This window comes from Entelurus aequoreus, linkage group LG10 (assembly GCF_033978785.1).
Source record: "Entelurus aequoreus isolate RoL-2023_Sb linkage group LG10, RoL_Eaeq_v1.1, whole genome shotgun sequence".
Lineage (NCBI taxonomy): Eukaryota > Metazoa > Chordata > Actinopteri > Syngnathiformes > Syngnathidae > Entelurus > Entelurus aequoreus.
Window position 1 is genome coordinate 9,112,449 of NC_084740.1, and position 23,298 is coordinate 9,135,746.

Genomic DNA, 23,298 nt, shown 5'->3' on the forward strand with positions numbered 1-23,298 from the left:
ACTCCCGAATTTCAGTGCCCCTCCCGAAAATCTCCCCGGGGCAACCAATCTCCCGAATTTCCACACGGACAACAATATTGGGGGCGTGCCTTAAAGGCACTGCCTTTAGCGTCCTCTCTCACCTGAAAAGGAGACTATTATATATGTCTCCATTATCCATAGGGTTATCTATAACCCATAAAGTAGGCAGGCACGGAGCTATTTCTCAGCGTGTGTTTATTCCAGCCGGCACGTTAATACACTGACACACAACATCCGGATTCCCATCATGCATTGCTTCGAAACTACGGCAAGTAGTGATGTCCAAAAACATAACAGAGACGAAGCAGAAGAAGGAAGAAGAGACATGGCGACGACGAGTAAGAAGAAGAAGTACGCTTGCAAGTTCCAAAATGATTGGGAAAAAATAATTTCAGTTCATCCAGGACAGCTCGAGACGGAAATACTCATTCATGAACGGATTATTTATATATATATATATATATATATATATATATATATATATATATATATATATATATATATATATATATATATATATATATATATATATATATATATATATATATATATATATATATATATATATATATATATATATATATATATATATAAGAGGCCTTTGCTGCTTTTGGCTAAAAGCAGCAAAGCATACTTATACTTATATATATTTTCAAGCATACTTGAAAATATATACACCCCCCATCTCCTGAATTCGAAGGTCTCAAGGTTGGCAAGTATGGTTTACACGTATCTCTTATGTATGACTGCCATCTACTAGTCACACTTATCATTACACCATGTACCATGTTTTGTATATTGTACAGGATTGCTTATTATTTTTATTGGACAGTAGTCTGTTTATTTCAATTGTTAGTTTTTTTCTTTATTACCTAGTGTAATTTATTTTTACCCCATATTTCTTCCCACTACCGCACCTTAAGTTGGAGTCCGTAATCTCGTTATATGACAATAAAGTCCATTCTATTCTATTCTATTCTATTCTACCCAATAAAATAGCTTCGAGGTTGGTAAGCACAACCAGAATTATGCCGTACATTAGGCGCACTGTCGATTTTTGAGAAAAGGATTTTAAGTGCGCCTTATAGTCGGAAAAATACGGTACACAGCTCACGCATGCCGCCGTCTTGTCCGAAACTTTGCCGTGTCACCGTTTCATGAGTGTTTGAGACGCTTCGTCTCTGTCTCTCTAGCTCTTTTTCCTCACCCCCTGAACCAGTGTGTGTATGTTGGGATGCTGGGACTTGATCTGTCCCCTCTCCGAAACCTCCTGCATGCGACAGTAGTCTAGATGTAGCTTAGACTTCCTTTTTTCCTTGGTTAGACGTTAATTTCATTTCGTGTCTGATTTCAGTATTTGAGGAGGTGAGAGTGGATAAACGAGGTAAGTTATAGAAGTCTTCTTGCTTGGGACAATTTGGTGGAAAGGGAAGCAAATGTATGAAAAGAAGACTTTGTGGTGGCAAAAGCACAGATACAAAGAAGGAACGGCGCCTCCAGCATCCTGGCAAACTTTACCCATAATCCTGTTGGCTGATGAGGATGAGTCATAAACATTGGGTCACATTCATGAACAGTGCTGATGTCTGCATTCCATTGAGGCCTTCAGTGTTTTTGTTCAAGTGGGTCCGCACTGGTGTGTGCGTGTGTGTTGGGTGACGGTCGGGTGCGTGATGTCGTCTGTTGTCTTTCTGCAGACCAATCAGAGGACGGCGATCAGACCAAGTTGGTGGTCGGAGTCGTGGTCGGCCTTCTCATCGTCGCCATGGTTATTGGTCTGGCGTACGGAATCTACCAGAAGAAATCCAAGTGAGTCACTGTGCATCTTATCATGAATACAATGCAACACAAACTGTTTGGTTCTTTTCTGGAAAACAATATTTCCTATGGGAAATAATACAAATAGGTTGCCATAATAATATCGATAATATCGGACTGCCGATATTATCGGGCGATAAATGCTTTAAAATGTAATATCAGAAATTATCGGTATCGGTTTCAAAATTATCTGTATCGATTTCAAAAAATAAAATGTATGACTTTTTAAAACGCTGCTGTGTACACGGACGTAGGGAGAAGTACAGAGCGCCAATAAACCTTGAAGGCACTGCCTTTGCGTGCCGGCCCAATCACATAATATCTACGGCTTTTCACACACACAACTGAATGCAAGGCATACCTGGTCAACAGCCGTACAGGTCACACTGAGGGTGGACGTATAAACAACTTTAACACTGTTACAAATATGCGCCACACTGTGAACCCACACCAAACAAGAATGACAAACCCATTTCGGGAGAACATCCGCACCGTAACACAACATAAACACAATACCCAGAACCCCTAGCAGGGGACACTTTCCCCTGCTACCCCCTACCCTCCCACCTCAGCCTCCTCATGCTCTCTCAGGGAGAGCATGTCCCAAATTCCAAGCTGCTGTTTTGAGGCATGTTTAAAAAATAATGCACTTTGTGACTTCAATAATAAATATGGCAGTGCCATGTTGGCATTTTTTTCCATAACTTGAGTTGATTTATTTTGGAAAACCTTGTTACATTGTTTAATGCATCCAGCGGGGCATCACAACAAAATTAGGCATAATAATGTGTTGATTCTACGACTGTATATGTCGGTATCGGTAGATATTGTAATCGATAATTAAGAGTTGGACAATATCGGATATCGGCAAAAAAGCCATTATCAGACATCTCTAGTAAAAATACGTTGTTATTGTATTAGGGCTGGGCTGTAGAAAGCGGTATATATTTCAGACAATACCGTCATACCAGTATCTTTTGATGTGCCTTTGTTTAGGCTGTTTGCTCCTCTCTGCGCCTGACGGGCAAAGCACACGGCATCCCCTTGCGTGTTTATGTAGGCTTCCCTGACCCACCACAACAAACTTTTTTTTTAAAATACGGCAGCGCGGTGCCGACTTCTTGACTCCCGAGTGATGCAATGCTTTGGTCGGCGACTGTGTTTGGCTCTTGGTGAGTGACTACAGCTTTATTTACACGTTCACCAGTTTGCTTTAGAACCTATATCTCTCCTTGTAGCGACTTTATCATTAATCTCGCCTGTTTATGTTGTTCACTTCTGTTAGCGACATAGCTTAGCAGCTAGCGTGGACCCCGACTTAAACAAGTTGAAAAACTTATTCGGGTGTTACCATTTAGTGGTCAATTGTACGGAAAATGTACAATTGACTGTGCAATCTATTAATAAAAGTCTCAATCAATCAATCAATCCTCTCTGCTACTCGCTTGGCGTGTAAAATGTTTAACTTCACCTCAGCTTTAAAGTGCCTCTCCCCATAACCTGTGCGAACTAAGATACTGTAGTGTAGTGGCTGGGTGGCTGAAAGGTAGTTTTCAACTTAACGGCGAGCGAGCAGCATCTCCTCACTAGTGCAAAAACAACGCCGGAAATGTGTCCCGTAAAAAAAAACATCCGACCGGAACTCTCTAACTAAATTTCCTTGGGTGAATAATGTAACTCACTATACCGGTATGTTTTAGCGCTTTCATGGCGAGTTTACTGACAGATATAAGTAAGAACTTTACACTACTTTATATTAGAAATGGCAACAGCTGTCCCATAACAAGAAGATAGTGAAAAAGAAGAAGCTTATCGACTACGGCGTCGGCACGAACTACACAGGCGGACGTGCGCATATTTTCAGGACTTATGCAGATCCCAAATACAGAGCAGCAGGTACCAGAAGGTATGAAAAGTGGATTTTGCATAATATTGCGAAACAAAACGCCAGGTAATATGTCTTACCTTATACACACACCATAATAATACTCCTATGTTGAAACACAGTACAATCCATCAAGCGGTGCGGCTTCATAGCTTACCAAAGTCGTACTAAAACATTTTGATAGATTTTTGAGCGCCGTGTGTAATGTTCTATATTTTCAATGGAACATATAACATTTTGGTGTTGTTTACTTGAGTCATATAGATAGATAGATGGATAGATAGATAGATAGATAGATAGATAGATAGATAGATAGATAGATAGATAGATAGATAGATAGATAGATAGATAGATAGATAGATAGATAGATAGATAGATAGATAGATAGATAGATAGGTCTTTATTGTCATTGCACAAGTACAACGAAACTATGTTTTCAGGACAAACACGTTCAAGATTAGACAAACAAACAGTGTACTGGGTTACAGAACAGGAACGCGGATGGATCGCCATTTTAAGGCGCCCCGTAAAAGATAGGAAAAAGGTAAAACGCTGGGGGAAAAAATTTGTAAAAAAATACAATCTAGACTGGGCTCCTAAGGGGGCCAAGTCTGGAGTGTTACATAATAATCAATTAGTATAATACGTAATGTTGGATATAGAGAATATACAAACCCTGTATTTATTGAATCAAAAATACCGTAATTTTCGGAGTATAAATCGCTCCGGAGTATAAGTCGCACCAGCCGAAAATACACAATAAAGAAGGAAAAAAACATATATAAGTCGCACTGGAGTATAAGTCGCATTTTTTGGGGAAATGTATTTGATAAAAGCCAACACCAAGAATAGACATTTGTAAGGCAATTTAAAATAAATAAAGAATAGTGAACAACAGGCTGAATAAGTGTACGTTATATGAGGCATAAATAACCAACTGAGAACGTGCCTGGTATGTTAACGTAACATATTATGGTAAGAGTCATTCAAATAACTATAACATATAAAACATGCTATACGTTTACCAAACAATCTGTCACTCCTAATCGCTAAATCCCATGAAATCTTATACGTCTACTCTCTTACGTGAATGAGCTAAATAATATTATTTGATATTTTACGGTAATGTGTTAATAATTTCACACATAAGTCGCTCCTGAGTATAAGTCGCACCCCCGGCCAAACTATGAAAAAAACTGCGACTTATAGTCTGAAAAATACGGTACTAAAATTCCACGGCATAGTGAATTTGCAAACAGCTAAAATTATACACAAGGCAAACTATAACCTGCTACCCAAGAATATACAACACTTCTTCTCAACAAAAGAGGAGAAATATAATCTTAGAGAAAAATGTAATTTAAAACATTTGTATGCACGTACAACACTTAAGACCTTCAGTATATCAGTATGTGGAATTAAATGATGGAATGGATTAAGCAAAGAAATCAAACAATGTACTAATATGATCCACTTCAAGAAACTCTTCAAACTTAAAGTGTTTACAAATTACAAAGAAGAAGAACCGTGATAAACATTCTGAATTTGTTTCATCCATCCATTCATTTTCTAGATAATCTTACTTATCTCACCATATGAAAGATAACTTACTTCGGTAATTATTATTTATTTATTTTTATTGTGATTACTTATGGAGTATATTGTGAATAAATTGAGAACAGGAAGTGAACAAAAGTTTTAGCAACTGTTATGCAAAGGAAAAGGGGTAGGATTAAATAAGCTCTGCTTCTTCCTACTCCTTTTCAAACATGTTGAATAGAGAAACTGGAAATGGTGATGTATCATGTTGTATGCTTGCTTGTTCCAAATAAACTCAAACTCAACTCAACACCGGTGAAGTGAAAACCATTTCAGGTGAAGCTCATGGAGAGAATGCCAAGAGCGTGCAAAGCAGTAATCAGAGCAAAGGGTGGCTATTTTGAAGAGTCTCGAATATAAAACATGTTTTCAGTTATTTCACCTTTTTTGTGAAGTACATAACTCCACATGTTTCATTCATTCATAGTTTTGATGTGACAATCTACAATGTAAATAGTCATGAAAGTAAAGAAAACGTATTGAATGAGAAGGTGTGTCCAAACTTTTGGCCTGTACTGTATATATCCAAGTACCATATTTTTCGGATTATAAATCGCACCGGCCGAAAATGCTTAATAAAGAAGGAAAAAAACATGTATAAGTCGCACTAGAGTATAAATCGCATTTTTGGGGGAAATTTATTTGATAAAATTCAACACCAAAAATAGACATTTGAAAGGCAATTTAAAATAAATAAAGAATAGTGAACAACAGGCTGAATAAGTGTACATTATATGACGCAAAGTAATTTATATTCATCTCCTTGGCAACTACTTGGGCGTAATTTCACATATAAATCGCTCCAGAGTATAAGTCGCACCCCCCGGCCAAACTATGAAAAAAAACTGCGACTTATACACTGCAAAAACTGAAATCTAAGTAAGATTAAATATCTCAAATAAGGGTGATATTTACTTATTTTCTGTCTGATAAGATAATTCTTCTCACTAAACAGATTTTATGTTAGTCTTTTACTTTTTTTAAGGGTTTTGGTCCTTAATGATCTCAGTAAGATATTACAGCTTGTTGCTGAGATGGTATGACCTACACTACCGTTCAAAAGTTTGGGGTCACATTGAAATGTCCTTATTTTTGAAGGAAAAGCACTGTACTTTTTAATGAAGATAACTTTAAACTAGTCTTAACTTTAAAGAAATACACTCTATACATTGCTAATGTGGTAAATGACTATTCTAGCTGCAAATGTCTGGTTTTTGGTGCAATATCTACAAGGCCCATTTCCAGCAACTATCACTCCAGTGTTCTAATGGTACAATGTGTTTGCTCATTGGCTCAGAAGGCTAATTGATTATTAGAAAACCCTTGTGCAATCATGTTCACACATCTGAAAACAGTTTAGCTCGTTACAGAAGCTACAAAACTGACCTTCCTTTGAGCAGATTGAGTTTCTGGAGCATCACATTTGTGGGATCAATTAAACGCTCAAAATGGCCAGAAAAAGAGAACTTTCATCTGAAACTCGACAGTCTATTCTTGTTCTTAGAAATGAAGGCTATTCCACAAAATTGTTTGGGTGACCCCAAACTTTTGAACGGTAAATAAATAATGATAAATGGGTTATACTTGTATAGCGCTTTTCTACCTTCAAGGTACTCAAAGCGCTTTGACAGTATTTCCACATTCACCCATTCACACACACATTCACACACTGATGGCGGGAGCTGCCATGCAAGGCGCTAACCAGCAGCCATCCGGAGCAAGGGTGAAGTGTCTTGCCCAAGGACACAACGGACGTGACTAGGATGTTTGGAAGCCAAAGCTGTGTACTCACGGTAGCGCGTCTGCTATCCAACTCAAAGTCCTCCTGGTTGTGTTGCTGCAGCCGGCCGCTAATACACCGCTTCCCACCTACAGCTTTCTTCTTTGCTGTCTTCATTGTTCATTAAACATATTGCAAAAGATACACCAACACAGATGTCCAGAATACTGTGGATATTTTGCGATGAAAACAGACGACTTAATAGCTGGCCACAATGGTGTCCCAATATGTCCGCTACAATCCGTGACGTCATCATACCGAGACGTTTTCAGCAGAATATTTCGCGGGAAATTTAAAATTATAGAATAGAAGGTGGGGATTGAACCCCAGTAACCAGCAACCCTCCGATTGCTGGCACAGCCACTCTACCAACTTCGCCACGCCGTCCCCACCCCACGGTAGTGTATATTGAGTAAAACATGCTTGAAACTAGAATATCAACTGTTGTGTCATCAACACTCACAAGTATAAAACTACTTTTTTAAAGTAATCATTTCTAACTTCAAGCATGAAAAAAAAAAATCATGATGCCGAGCGCATATCATTATGTCAAGATAATGGCACTAGCATTTACTTCATTTAAGAATATTTTTCATCATATTGAGCAAAAAGGTCAAGTGCACTTGTTTTTAATGAGAATATACTTGTTTTAAGGTATTTTTGGGTTCATTGAGGTTAGCTAATTAGGGACCGAGTCCCTTTGGGACAGAGGACCCTATTGAATTTCTAGCGTTTTATTATTATACCGCCGCCTCTTTGAGCTGTAATTTGACCCCCTTAACATGCTTCAAAACTCACCAAATTGGACACACACATCAGGACTGGCGAAAATTGCAATCTAATCAAAAAACCAAACCCCAAAACTCCAAATTGCGCTCTAGCGCCCACTAGGAAGAAAACACAGACAAAACTGCCTCTAACTCCCAGTAGGAATGTCGTAGAGACATGAAACAAAAACCTCTATGTAGGTCTCACTTAGACCTAGATTTCATACACTGACTGACAACCCCCAGCAAAAATCAACAGGAAGTTTGCAATTCCCCCTTCAAAACAAAAGATGTGTAAAAACAGTCACCTTTTTTCAAACATTATCTCCTCTGAGCGCGTTTGTCGTGTCGGCTTCAAATTAGCACAGGAGAGAGATTGAACCCTTCTGATTAAAAGTTGATGAAAGAGTTTTAATTACTGCTACGGTTTGGATTTTATGAGCCCTCAAAGTCTGTCCCGTCCATCGCTGCTTGCAGCTTTATTTTACTTTTTTGAAAAGTCTTGACCAGCCGAATTTTCTTGTTCTATTGGCAGATGATTTTGCTTAGTTCAAATAAAATACCCCTAATGTTTGTAATTTTTTTTCTTGTTTTTGAACACTGACTTTTTGCAGTGTATGCATGCAGCTGCATCGCCATTTAAAGGCCTACTGAAATGAAATTTTCGTATTCAAACGGGGATAGCAGGTCCATTATATGTGTCATACTTGATCATTTTGCGATATTGCCATATTTTTGCTGAAAGGATTTAGTAGAGAACATCGACGATAAAGTTCGCAACTTTTGGTCGCTGATAAAAAAGCCTTGCCTGTACCGGAAGTAGCGTGACGTCACAGGTTGTGGAGCGCCTCACATCTGCACATTGTTTACAATCATGGCCACCAGCAGCGGGAGCGATTCGGACCGAGAAAGCGACGATTTCCCCATTAATTTGAGCGAGGATGAAAGATTTGTGGATGAGGAAAGTGAGAGTGAAGGATTAGAGGGCCGTGGAAGCGATTCAGATAGGGAAGATGCTGTGAGAGGCGCGTGGGACCTGATATTCAGCTGGGAATGACTAAAACAGTAAATAAATACAAGACATATATATACTCTATTAGCCATAACACAACCAGGCTTATATTTTATATGCCACAAATTAATCCGCATAACAAACATCTCCCCCCTCCCGTCCATATAACCCGCCAATACAACTCAAACACCCGCACAACACACTCAATCCCACAGCCCAAAGTACCGTTCACCACCGTAAAGTTCATACAGCACATATATTTTCCCAAAGTTACGTACGTGACATGCACATAGCGGCACACACGTACGGGCAAGCGATCAAATGTTTGGAAGCCAAAGCTGCGTACTCACGGTAGCGCGTCTGCTATCCAACTCAAAGTCCTCCTGGTTGTGTTGCTGCAGCCGGCCGCTAATACACCGCTTCCCACCTACAGCTTTCTTCTTTGCTGTCTTCATTGTTCATTAAACAAATTGCAAAAGATTCACCAACACAGATGTCCAGAATACTGTGGATATTTTGCGATGAAAACAGACGACTTAATAGCTGGCCACAATGCTGTCCCAATATGTCCGCTACAATCCGTGACGTCATCATATCGAGACGTTTTCAGCAGAATATTTCGCGGGAAATTTAAAATTGCACTTTATAAGTTAACCCGGCCGTATTGGCCTGTGTTGCAATGTTAAGATTTCATCATTGATGTATAAACTATCAGACTGCGTGGTCGGTAGTAGTGGCTTTCAGTAGGCCTTTAAAAAGAACTACTTTTCAAAATAAAGCTGAAACGTGTGGTACTTGACAGGTTACGTACGTGACATGCACATAGCGGCACACACGTACGGGCAAGCGATCAAATGTTTGGAAGCCAAAGCTGCGTACTCACGGTAGCGCGTCTGCTATCCAACTCAAAGTCCTCCTGGTTGTGTTGCTGCAGCCGGCCGCTAATACACCGCTTCCCACCTACAGCTTTCTTCTTTGCTGTCTTCATTGTTCATTAAACATATTGCAAAAGATACACCAACACAGATGTCCAGAATACTGTGGATATTTTGCGATGAAAACAGACGACTTAATAGCTGGCCACAATGGTGTCCCAATATGTCCGCTACAATCCGTGACGTCATCATACCGAGACGTTTTCAGCAGAATATTTCGCGGGAAATTTAAAATTATAGAATAGAAGGTGGGGATTGAACCCCAGTAACCAGCAACCCTCCGATTGCTGGCACAGCCACTCTACCAACTTCGCCACGCCGTCCCCACCCCACGGTAGTGTATATTGAGTAAAACATGCTTGAAACTAGAATATCAACTGTTGTGTCATCAACACTCACAAGTATAAAACTACTTTTTTAAAGTAATCATTTCTAACTTCAAGCATGAAAAAAAAAAATCATGATGCCGAGCGCATATCATTATGTCAAGATAATGGCACTAGCATTTACTTCATTTAAGAATATTTTTCATCATATTGAGCAAAAAGGTCAAGTGCACTTGTTTTTAATGAGAATATACTTGTTTTAAGGTATTTTTGGGTTCATTGAGGTTAGCTAATTAGGGACCGAGTCCCTTTGGGACAGAGGACCCTATTGAATTTCTAGCGTTTTATTATTATACCGCCGCCTCTTTGAGCTGTAATTTGACCCCCTTAACATGCTTCAAAACTCACCAAATTGGACACACACATCAGGACTGGCGAAAATTGCAATCTAATCAAAAAACCAAACCCCAAAACTCCAAATTGCGCTCTAGCGCCCACTAGGAAGAAAACACAGACAAAACTGCCTCTAACTCCCAGTAGGAATGTCGTAGAGACATGAAACAAAAACCTCTATGTAGGTCTCACTTAGACCTAGATTTCATACACTGACTGACAACCCCCAGCAAAAATCAACAGGAAGTTTGCAATTCCCCCTTCAAAACAAAAGATGTGTAAAAACAGTCACCTTTTTTCAAACATTATCTCCTCTGAGCGCGTTTGTCGTGTCGGCTTCAAATTAGCACAGGAGAGAGATTGAACCCTTCTGATTAAAAGTTGATGAAAGAGTTTTAATTACTGCTACGGTTTGGATTTTATGAGCCCTCAAAGTCTGTCCCGTCCATCGCTGCTTGCAGCTTTATTTTACTTTTTTGAAAAGTCTTGACCAGCCGAATTTTCTTGTTCTATTGGCAGATGATTTTGCTTAGTTCAAATAAAATACCCCTAATGTTTGTAATTTTTTTTCTTGTTTTTGAACACTGACTTTTTGCAGTGTATGCATGCAGCTGCATCGCCATTTAAAGGCCTACTGAAATGAAATTTTCGTATTCAAACGGGGATAGCAGGTCCATTATATGTGTCATACTTGATCATTTTGCGATATTGCCATATTTTTGCTGAAAGGATTTAGTAGAGAACATCGACGATAAAGTTCGCAACTTTTGGTCGCTGATAAAAAAGCCTTGCCTGTACCGGAAGTAGCGTGACGTCACAGGTTGTGGAGCGCCTCACATCTGCACATTGTTTACAATCATGGCCACCAGCAGCGGGAGCGATTCGGACCGAGAAAGCGACGATTTCCCCATTAATTTGAGCGAGGATGAAAGATTTGTGGATGAGGAAAGTGAGAGTGAAGGATTAGAGGGCCGTGGAAGCGATTCAGATAGGGAAGATGCTGTGAGAGGCGCGTGGGACCTGATATTCAGCTGGGAATGACTAAAACAGTAAATAAATACAAGACATATATATACTCTATTAGCCATAACACAACCAGGCTTATATTTTATATGCCACAAATTAATCCGCATAACAAACATCTCCCCCCTCCCGTCCATATAACCCGCCAATACAACTCAAACACCCGCACAACACACTCAATCCCACAGCCCAAAGTACCGTTCACCACCGTAAAGTTCATACAGCACATATATTTTCCCAAAGTTACGTACGTGACATGCACATAGCGGCACACACGTACGGGCAAGCGATCAAATGTTTGGAAGCCAAAGCTGCGTACTCACGGTAGCGCGTCTGCTATCCAACTCAAAGTCCTCCTGGTTGTGTTGCTGCAGCCGGCCGCTAATACACCGCTTCCCACCTACAGCTTTCTTCTTTGCTGTCTTCATTGTTCATTAAACAAATTGCAAAAGATTCACCAACACAGATGTCCAGAATACTGTGGATATTTTGCGATGAAAACAGACGACTTAATAGCTGGCCACAATGCTGTCCCAATATGTCCGCTACAATCCGTGACGTCATCATATCGAGACGTTTTCAGCAGAATATTTCGCGGGAAATTTAAAATTGCACTTTATAAGTTAACCCGGCCGTATTGGCATGTGTTGCAATGTTAAGATTTCATCATTGATGTATAAACTATCAGACTGCGTGGTCGGTAGTAGTGGCTTTCAGTAGGCCTTTAAAAAGAACTACTTTTCAAAATAAAGCTGAAACGTGTGGTACTTGACAGGTTACGTACGTGACATGCACATAGCGGCACACACGTACGGGCAAGCGATCAAATGTTTGGAAGCCAAAGCTGCGTACTCACGGTAGCGCGTCTGCTATCCAACTCAAAGTCCTCCTGGTTGTGTTGCTGCAGCCGGCCGCTAATACACCGCTTCCCACCTACAGCTTTCTTCTTTGCTGTCTTCATTGTTTATTAAACAAATTGCAAAAGATTCACCAACACAGATGTCCAGAATACTGTGGATATTTTGCGATGAAAACAGACGACTTAATAGCTGGCCACAATGCTGTCCCAATATGTCCGCTACAATCCGTGACGTCATCATACCGAGACGTTTTCAGCAGAATATTTCGCGGGAAATTTAAAATTGCACTTTATAAGTTAACCCGGCCGTATTGGCATGTGTTGCAATGTTAAGATTTCATCATTGATGTATAAACTATCAGACTGCGTGGTCGGTAGTAGTGGCTTTCAGTAGGCCTTTAAAAAGAACTACTTTTCAAAATAAAGCTGAAACGTGTGGTACTTGACAGGCAAGGGAGCTGGAAGACCGGCGAAAGGGAGAACGGCTCCTCTGAGGAGGAGAAGAAGCTGGAAGAGAAAGTGGAGGAGAACAGCCAAAAAGCTGAAGTGTAGAGGGGAAAAAAACCAGTGAGCATCCTTTTGGGAATGTGAAAGGTACGATGAGCAAACATTGCAAAGTGGGACTGAATAATATGACTGAACATTGTCCTCCTCCTCCTCCTCCTCTTGTCCTTGCAGTGAGAACATGGAACTTTGCACGTTTCGCCTCACCTCATCTTTTGGGAGAAAAAAAAAACAAGAAAAAAAAAAGTGTAAAGTTTGATTTCAGGGATAATTTGACTACACATCGAACCCAACCTGTGATAAAACCCCCACTACCACCACCTGTGTGGATGCTTGATCCACATGTAAGTCTGTTAGAATCACCTCACCTTTTGTTAGAAACTTGAACTTTTTTTGGTTAGTTGCTGCAAGTGAAATCACTTTTAGACCAGTTTGCCTTTGCTGTAAAAAACATGTGTAGGCCTGCGTCACGTCAACTTTTAGTGTACATATATTTCAGTTTGTTCAGGCAGGCGAGGAGAAGTTGCTGGAAGGGCTGAGAGGCGTTTGCTTAGTCGTGGTTACAGTTAGCGGGAAAAGTTGACATTTTGTTGTCAGGGAGACAACGCGCCATTTTGCTTTTCTTTTTTTTTTTTTCCAAATGTACTGTATTTGGCCGTAACCACTGGATGACACACGAGCAGGTACAACACCCAAAAGCAGTGAAGTTGGCACGTTGTGTAAATGGTAAATAAAAACAGAATACAATGATTTGCAAATCCTTTTCAACTTATATTCAATTGAATAGACTGCAAAGACAAGATATTTAACTTTCCAACTGAGAAACTTAATTATTTGTTTGCAAATAATCATTAACTTAGAATTTAACTCCAGCAACACATTGCAAAAAAGTTGTCACAGGGACATTTTTACCACTGTGTTACATGGCCTTTCCTTTTAACAACACTCAGTAAACGTTTGGGAACTGAGGAGACACATTTTTGAAGCTTTTCAGGTGAAATTCTTTCCCATTCTTGCTTGATGTACAGCTTAAGTTGTTCAACAGTCCGGGGGTCTCCGTTGTGGTATTTTAGGCTTCATAATGCGCCACACAGACAGGTCTGGACTACAGACAGGCCAGTCTAGTACCCGCACTCTTTTACTACGAAGCCACGCTGTTGTAACACGTGCTGAATGTGGCTTGGCATTGTCTTGCTGAAATAAGCAGGGGCGTCCATGAAAAAGATGTTGCTTCAATGGCAAGATATGTTGCTCCAAAACCTGTATGTACCTTTCAGCATTAATGGTGCCTTCACAGATGTGTAAGTTACCTATGCCTTGGGCACTAATACACCCCCATACCATCACAGATGCTGGCTTTTCAACTTTGCGCCTAGAACAATCCGAATGCTTCTTTTCCTCTCTGGTCCGGAAGACACGACGTCCACAGTTTCCAAATACAATTTGAAATGTGGACTCGTCAGACCACAGAACACTTTTCCACTTTGCATCAGTCCATCTTAGATGAGCTCGGGCCCAGTGGAGCCGGCGGCGTTACTGGGTGTTGTTGATCAATGGCTTTGGCTTTGCATAGTAGAGTTTTAACTTGCACTTACAGGTGTGGCGACGAACTGTAATTACTGAAAGTGGTTTTCTGAAGTGTTCCTGAGCCCATGTGGTGATATCCTTTACACACTGATGTCGCTTTTTTGATGCCGTACCGCCTGAGGGATCCAAGGTCACAGGCATTCAATGTTACGTGCAGTGATTTCTCCAGATTCTACGAAACTTTTGATGATATTACAGACCTTAGATGGAGAAATCCCTAAATTCCTTGCAATAGCTCGTTGAGAAATGTTGTTCTTAAACTGTTGGACAATTTGCTCACAAATTTGTTGACAAAGTGGTGACCCTCGCCCCATCCTTGTTTGGGAATGACTGAGCATTTCATGGAAGCTGCTTTTATACCCAATCATGGCATCCACCTGTTCCCAATTAGCCTGTTCACCTGTGGGATGTTCCAAATAAGTGTTTGATGAGCATTCCTCAACTTTCTCAGTCTTTTTTGCCACTTGTGCCAGATTTTTTGAAACATGTTGCAGGCATCAAATTCCAAATAGCAGCAAAAAATAACGTTTTCCAGTTCGAACGTTAAATATCTTGTCTTTGCAGATTATTAAATTGAATATAAATTGAAAAGGATTAGCAAATCATTGTATTTTGTTTTTATTTACCATTTACACAACATGCCAACTTCACTGGTTTTGGGGTTCGTAGATGGTGTTATGTATGCGCTCCATCAGTTTAAAGATGTCCGTCATGCTTCTTTCTGCCTTCTTTCTAAGAATAAATGCTTGTCTCTTCAGCTAGTGATGTGCACTATAGAAGTCGTGTTTTCCATGGCAGTTCACATCCAAAAATCTGCTGGAGCTCAAAATGTGGTAGGCCAGGATGTCGTTGTGAAGTATGAACTTTTTTGTTGTTGTTGTTGTTTCTATTTATGTTGTACAAGATGAAAGATCCTGGTCGGCAAAATAAAAATTGAAAAATTGTTTTTTTTCATCCCACCTTTTAAATTGGACACGAAATGTAGTTAATTTCCTTTCGGTTGCTTCGTGTCTGCTCGAAATGAACGTCTCAGCATGCAATGACGTCGTCAGACCTCGGAGCAACCCACCTGGTGTGGAAACATCCAATTGGAAGAATGACCAAAGAAAGTGAACATTGCCATGCAAGTATTGTAAATATCTGTTTTGTTTTTTTGTACTTTTGTTTAAAATAAAGTGGACATTTGGGAAAAACACAGGACTACTGTCTTCTTTTTTTTTTTAGGATTATTCGTGGAACAAGGCAATATGTAATAATGTTGTACATTAAGTACAAAATACCAATACTACACTAGTATCGCCCACTAGATAAAGACCAAACCAAGTAGAGTGCACTGTTTAGTATCGTGGCGTCTGATTGGCTCAGCCTTATTATATTGGATTAAAAGAGTGTAAATGGGACTAAATTGTGTTATTTTGCGTCTACGGGGCTCTCATAATGTTCCAAATGTATTTAAAGGTAGTGAAAAGTTTTTTTATGCTCTTACTATCAAAATTGTATAGTATAACATATTCAGCTAGCACTTAGCTTGTGGACTTGATGCCAAACAGCCTTTTAGACTACAATAAAACGGACAAAATGAGTTGCAATACAGTTTTAAGCACATAGCAAGTGATATTAAAGTGTATATAAAGTAACTTTGTATTGCCTCACACTGCCAATTAAACAATTGACAATGAAGTTCAGTATTAAGGGCTTGCTGATGCAATGATGCGTTCAAGCCCCCTCCAGTGTCGTAAAAGTGAACTACACTCAAGCAACCCAATGACAGAAAGAAAACAAGCGTTATAGAGACAGTCTTTTGTACAAAAATGTTTGATTTATTTGTGGAAATGTGTTATTTCATGTCAATTAACCCAATAAAAGAGGCACGGCTATATTATTGTGACATATTTTGTTGGCTGCTCGTACTTGGTTATACTTTAACTTAATCGGTGTACCACTTTTATAGTAATGCTTTATTTGTCTCGGACACGCTTGCATGCAGTTACATAATTATTATTAGGAAGAAAAGAGCTTTTTGAGCTAAAACCTTTATCCGTTACATTTTGACATTTAAAGGTTTATTATCTTCCTGTGTGAAAGAAAACGTCATGATTTCAGTTTGGACTTTTCGTTGTTTCCTATGTTCGGTATCATTTCCTGTCCAGGTGCTCTTATTTTGGTTCTACTTCCTGTTTAACTCCTCGTTTTGCCGCACCTCCACTCTTTATTGTTTCCTGTCAGCGCTTTCTATTTCGAATCGAGTTTATTTCGATGAACATGTTGCTCCTGGATTATTGTGCTTTTACTGAGAGGTGAAGGGACTTTTTATTTCAACAGAATCTCGCGCCAAACCGGTCGTCAAAACTCTAAAAAGACCGACTGCACACTTCCTGTCTTCAGAATAAAAGCCCTGCTTTATCCGGCCAGCGCTAACAAAATAAGAGTCTCCGAAAGCTAGCGCGCACAAGTTAGCATGCTACGGAGTTTGTCGTCAATGTATTTCTTGTAAAGTGTATAAAAAGGAGTATAGAAGCTGGACAATTAAGATGGCAAAAACCAACCACGTTCATGTGGTATTGGACAGAAAGGAGGACTTTTTTTCTCTCCTCCATTCGAAAATGTGGACGTTATCATCCCTGTCTGATTCCAAATAATGCAAGTCATCAGAATCAGGTAATACACCAATTTATATTATTGTCTTCATGAAAGAAAGGAATGTTAAACATGCTTGTAATATCATTAAACACCTTTAACTTGTTAACAAAAACGTCTCTTTCATAAATAAATAAATATAAATTATATATATGAATGAGGTGGATCCCCTCCACTTGGTCAACTGAAAAGTAGCTTGCATGCAGAAAAAGTGTGGGATCCCATGGCGTAGAGCGCAGCGTTAGGGGTCGTCCTCGTCGGTGGAAGGGATTATTTGACCCCTACTGGACCCGCCTAAGGCCCCTTCTACACTAAGCCGGCTAAGGTTATCCAGGGTAAGTCCCACCTAACCTTATCCTTGTCCACACACACACAATGGTCGTTTAAGACCTCCCCCCCCCGTCCGTCCGCCGGCGCACCGCGACCTAATACGCATGCGCGGAAAATGCGCACGCCATAGTCACCTCCAGTGTTGCTTTGTGTGCAAGTTCTTAAATTTAACTTATCTGAACAATATCCAGTGTTGTTGTATTTCAATTAACTGGAATCCAGTGTGCTGTGGGGCCCTATTGTAGTGAATCACACCTGAGTCATCATAAATTAATGAAATCTTTAATAAACACGTGAAAGTAAACAATGTGATAAAGAACGTTTTACATCAATCAAACTAGGGATCTAGATATCTGGGGCCGTACTTATCAAGCTTCTTAGAATTACTCCTAAGAAGTCTGCTAAGAGATGACTTAAGAGTAAATAAATTCTTCGCTGAAAGCTGCACTTAAAAGTTAGTTATCAAGCGTCTTACTCACACTTTCAGCGAAGTGTAGGACTGAATCTTAAGTGTCACACTCAGAGCTGAATTACGACATTACTGTGTGCCGTAAACGGAATTTTAGGTGACGTCATTTCTGTGTCCATAGAAATGACCAATCACGGAAGGGAATCCCTTGTCTAAGAATAAAGAAATATCTTGGAAATATTTAAGTGGACAATGGGAGTGTATATTTTGACAATAAACTACAAAATAATACAAAACAAACTAGTCCCCGCCCGCACTCACGCTACCGCTCCCTCTCTTCTATCGCCCACACACTCACTGACGTCACTCACCTCACGGCCACACACATACGCTACTGTCATAACATTTTCTTTCCAATTCATTAATTAGGCAACTAATTTGAAACTGGTGTGGGTGGCTCTATATATACTAGCCCACTGCAGACACATGCAGAAATCAACAAGGAATCGAAAAGTATTAAATCTGTGACAAAAATAATATCCGCTCTGTCTAAACGATACCGTTTGATCAGCTGCTCGTCATCAAAAAAAAAACAACATTGTTCCGTTCCCTGAACGTTCGCGCACGTCTCTCTCGCCTCAGTGCCATCCCCTGCTGGCAACTCCTAACCACTTAAGACACCTCTGAAGGTCTCTTAAATATCGTGGAGAGTAGGAGTGATTCTTAGACTTAAGAACGTTGATAAAAAGCTTTTATTCTTAAGTTTGAGAGTAGGACTAAATTTCGCAAATTCTCAGGACTTAAGTGTAAAATGGCCCTCTAAGAAGCTTGATAAGTACGGCCCCTGGTCAGGACACTCCTCACTCTTTTGCCTTCACCTTCATTGTCCATTCCTTTTTGGTGACTTTATATACTCTGGACCTAGACGTTGAGTTTGTGACATAATGGCGGACAATAACTGATATAGTCTGCTTTGCCAGTCCAAAAGCATTCGCCGTTTTCCATGGTCTTCCCTCGACGGCCAGGTAATACAAAAAACACGCGCTACCTTTTTATCACATCCACGGGAGCCCGCATTGTCGTTGACTCTCCTTCGACAAATGGACACAGTTTTTCGGTAAGTAGAATCACAGCTGACCCGGACATTGGAAAGTTCTCTTGCTGTCTGAGAAGTGTTGTATCCCAAATAGCTGCAATCGCTTTCTCTTAAGGCAGTGTTTTTCAACCACTGGTGTGCCGTGGGATACAGTCTGTTGTGCCATGGGAGATTATCTAATTTCACCTATTTGGGTTATAAATAAATAAATGATAAATGGGTTATACTTGTATAGCGCTTTTCTACCTTCAAGGTACTCAAAGCGCTTTGACAGTATTTCCACATACACCCATTCACACACACATTCACACACTGATGGAGGGAGCTGCCATGCAAGGCGCTACCAGCACCCATCAGGAGCAAGGGTGAAGTGTCTTGCCCAAGGACACAACGGACGTGACTAGGATGGTAGAAGGTGGGGATTGAACCCCAGTAACCAGCAACCCTCCGATTGCTGGCACGGCCACTCTACCAACTTCGCCACGCCGTTAAAAAATATTTTTGCAAACCAGTAATAATAATCCGCAAATAATGTGCCATTTTCGAGTGTCTGTACTGTCTGTAGATCGGCAGACTTACCACGTTTTACTCTTCCATATCAGTAGGTGGCAGCAGGTAGCTAATTGCTTTGTAGATGTCGGAAACAGCGGGAGGCAGTGTGCAGGTAAAAAGGTATCTAATGCTTAAACCAAAAATAAACAAAAGGTGAGTGCCCCTAAGAAAAGGCATTGAAGCTTAGGGAAGGCTATGCAGAACGAAACTAAAACTGAACTGGCTACAAAGTAAACAAAAACAGAATGCTGGACGACAGCAAAGACTTACTGTGGAGCAAAGACGGCGTCCACAATGTACATCCGAACATGACATGACAATCAACAATGTCCCCACAAAGAATGATAAAAACAACTGAAATAATCTTGATTGCTAAAACAAAGCAGGTGTGGGGAATAGCGGTCAAGGAAGACATGAAACTGCTACAGGAAAATACCAAATAAAGAGAAAAAACCACCAAAATAGGAGCGCAAGACAAGAACTAAAACACTGCACACAGGAAAACAGCAAAAAACTCAAAATAAGTCAGGGCGTGATGTGACAGGTGGTGACAGTACACCTACTTTGAGACAAGAGCTATAGTGATGCATGCTTGGTGAGGGTTTAAAGTCATATCCAACAATTGCTAGAACAACTCTTTATTGTCTATATCGGCTGCTGAGTTGAATTTTTTAATGTTTTGTGCAGGTGGTGTGCCTCCGCATTTTTTCAATGAGAAAAATGTGCCTTGGCTCAATAAAGGTTGAAAAACACTTTCTTAAAGTATTCATGGGTGATTTCCACAAGCGTCTGTACATGTAGAAGAAGGAGAAACACGGCCATGTCTGGATGACTCGCCTTCATATTTCCAGTGGTTAGCTCCGACTTACGAAACCACTTTATTATGAAGCTGGCTGGGGCAAGTTCTTTCTGACATCACTTCCTCTCCGAACTCAGTTTGTAAACGATCAATGAGTCCATACAAAGCTAAGAGCCGGAGATTCAAGAAATCCACGGCGCACTTACCCGTGTAAAAATGTGTCCAAGGAGTGGGACCTTAAACGATAGTTCAGTGTGGCTGAAACGGGGCTCAGGCTAAATAATTATTCGTGTAGGGGTTTATCCGGCTTAGTGTAGCCTAAAGCTGGGCAGCCTCCAGCAAATAAGGTGTTTTCCCATTGATTGATTGATTGAACACCATGTTCAAACATAAGGGTGTCCATATGTGCACTTGGCACCAGGACACCCTAGGCCGCAGTTCCATGATCGACTTTGTAGTTGTGTCGTCGGATTTGCGGCCTCATGTTTTGGACACTCAGGTGAAGAGAGGGGCGGAGCTTTCTACCGATCACCACCTGGTGGTGAGTTGGCTGCGATGGTGGGGGAGGATGCCGGACAGACCTGGCAGGCCCAAACGCATTGTGAGGGTTTGCTGGGAACGTCTGGCAGAGTCTCCTGTCAGAGAGAGTTTCAAATCCCACCTCCGGAAGAACTTTGAACATGTCACGAGGGAGGTGCTGGACATTGAGTCCGAATGGACCATGTTCCGCGCCTCTATTGTCGAGGCGGCTGATTGGAGCTGTGGCCGCAAGGTAGTTGGTGCCTGTCGTGGCGGTAATCCTAGAACCCGTTGGTGGACACCGGCGGTGAGGGATGCCGTCAAGCTGAAGAAGGAGTCCTATCGGGTTCTTTTGGCTCATAGGACTCCTGAGGCAGCGGACAGGTACCGACAGGCCAAGCGATGTGCGGCTTTGGCGGTCGCGGAGGCAAAAACTCGGACATGGGAGGAGTTCGGGGAAGCCATGGAAAACGACTTCCAGACGGCTTCGAAGCGATTCTGGACCACCATCCGCTGCCTCAGGGGGGGGAAGCAGTGCACTATCAACACCGTGTATGGTGAGGATGGTGTTCTGCTGACCTCGACTGCGGATGTTGTGGATCGGTGGAGGGAATACTTCGAAGACCTCCTCAATCCCACCAACACGTCTTCCTATGAGGAAGCAGTGCCTGGGGAATCTGTGGTGGGCTCTCCTATTTCTGGGGCTGAGGTTGCTGAGGTAGTTAAAAAGCTCCTCGTGGCAAGGCCCCGGGGGTGGATGAGATCCGCCCGGAGTTCCTTAAGGCTCTGGATGCTGTGGGGCTGTCTTGGTTGACAAGACTCTGCAGCATCGCGTGGACATCGGGGTCGGTACCTCTGGATTGGCAGACCGGGGTGGTGGTTCCTCTCTTTAAGAAGGGGAACCGGAGGGTGTGTTCTAACTATCGTGGGATCACACTCAGCCTTCCCGGTAAGGTCTATTCAGGTGTGCTGGAGAGGAGGCTACGCCGGATAGTCGAACCTCGGATTCAGGAGGAACAGTGTGGTTTTCGTCCTGGTCGTGGAACTCTGGACCAGCTCTATACTCTCGGCAGGGTCCTTGAGGGTGCATGGGAGTTTGCCCAACCAGTCTACATGTGTTTTGTGGACTTGGAGAAGGCATTCGACCGTGTCCCTCGGGAAATCCTGTGGGGAGTGCTCAGAGAGTATGGGGTATGCTCCCTGTATGATCAGTGCCAGAGTTTGGTCCGCATTACCGGCAGTAAGTCGGACACGTTTCCAGTGAGGGTTGGACTCCGCCAAGGCTGCCCTTTGTCACCGATTCTGTTTATAACTTTTATGGACAGAATTTCTAGGCGCAGTCAAGGCGTTGAGGGGATCTGGTTTGGTGGCTGCAGGATTAGGTCTCTGCTTTTTGCAGATGATGTGGTCCTGATGACTTCATCTGGCCAGGATCTTCAGCTCTCACTGGATCGGTTCGCAGCTGAGTGTGAAGCGACTGGGATGAGAATCAGGACCTCCAAGTCCGAGTCCATGGTTCTTACCCGGAAAAGGGTGGAGTGCCATCTCCGGGTTGCGGAGGAGACCCTGCCCCAAGTGGAGGAGTTCAAGTACCTCGGAGTCTTGTTCACGAGTGAGGGAAGAGTGGATCGTGAGATCGACAGGCGGATCGGTGCGGCATCTTCAGTAATGCGGACGCTGTATCGATCCGTTGTGGTGAAGAAGGAGCTGAGCCGGAAGGCAAAGCTCTCAATTTACCGGTCGATCTACGTTCCCATCCTCACCTATGGTCATGAGCTTTGGGTTATGACTGAAAGGACAAGATCACGGGTACAAGCAGCCGAAATGAGTTTCCTCCGCCGGGTGGCGGGGCTTCCCCTTAGAGATAGGGTGAGAAGCTCTGCCATCCGGGGGGAGCTCAAAGTAAAGCCGCTGCGCCTCCACATCAAGAGGAGCCAGATGAGGTGGTTCGGGCATCTGGTCAGGATGCCACCCGAACGTCTCCCTAGGGCACGTCCAACCGGTAGGAGGCCACGGGGAAGACCCAGGACACATTGGGAAGACTATGTCTCCCGGCTGGCCTGAGAACGCCTCAGGATCCCCCGGGAAGAGCTGGACGAAGTGGCTGGGGAGAGGGAAGTCTGGGTTTCCCTGCTTAGGCTGCTGCCCCCGCGACCCGACCTCGGATAAGCGGAAGAAGATGAAACTTGTATTAGTAGATTGCACAGTGAAGTACATATTCCGTACAATTGACCACTAAATGGTAACACCCGAATAAGTTTTTCAACTTGTTTAAGTCGGGGTCCACTTAAATTGATTCATGATACAGATATATACTATCAGATATATACTATCATCATAATATACAGTCATCACACAAGATAATCATCAGAGTATATACATTTAATTATTTACATTATTTACAATCCGGGGTGTGGAGGGGGGGTTTAGGTTTGGTTGGTATCAAC

General features: G+C 41.8%; 1 protein-coding gene across 2 annotated transcripts in view; it reads left to right on the plus strand.

Annotated features, from left to right (window-relative positions):
- Positions 1-15,718, plus strand: part of alcama (activated leukocyte cell adhesion molecule a) — a 137,073-nt gene extending 121,355 nt beyond the window's left edge. Inside the window, exons 13-16 of one of the 2 annotated variants that reach the window (XM_062059963.1) lie at positions 1,376-1,405; positions 1,719-1,830; positions 12,868-13,012; positions 13,097-15,718. In XM_062059963.1, the coding sequence (XP_061915947.1) occupies positions 1,376-1,405; positions 1,719-1,830; positions 12,868-12,970 (245 nt within the window). In that variant the 3' untranslated portion in view covers positions 12,971-13,012; positions 13,097-15,718. The remainder of the gene's footprint in view (positions 1-1,375; positions 1,406-1,718; positions 1,831-12,867; positions 13,013-13,096) is intronic. The other variant, XM_062059964.1, reaches the window with a different exon arrangement.
- The last annotated feature ends 7,580 nt before the right edge of the window (positions 15,719-23,298 follow it).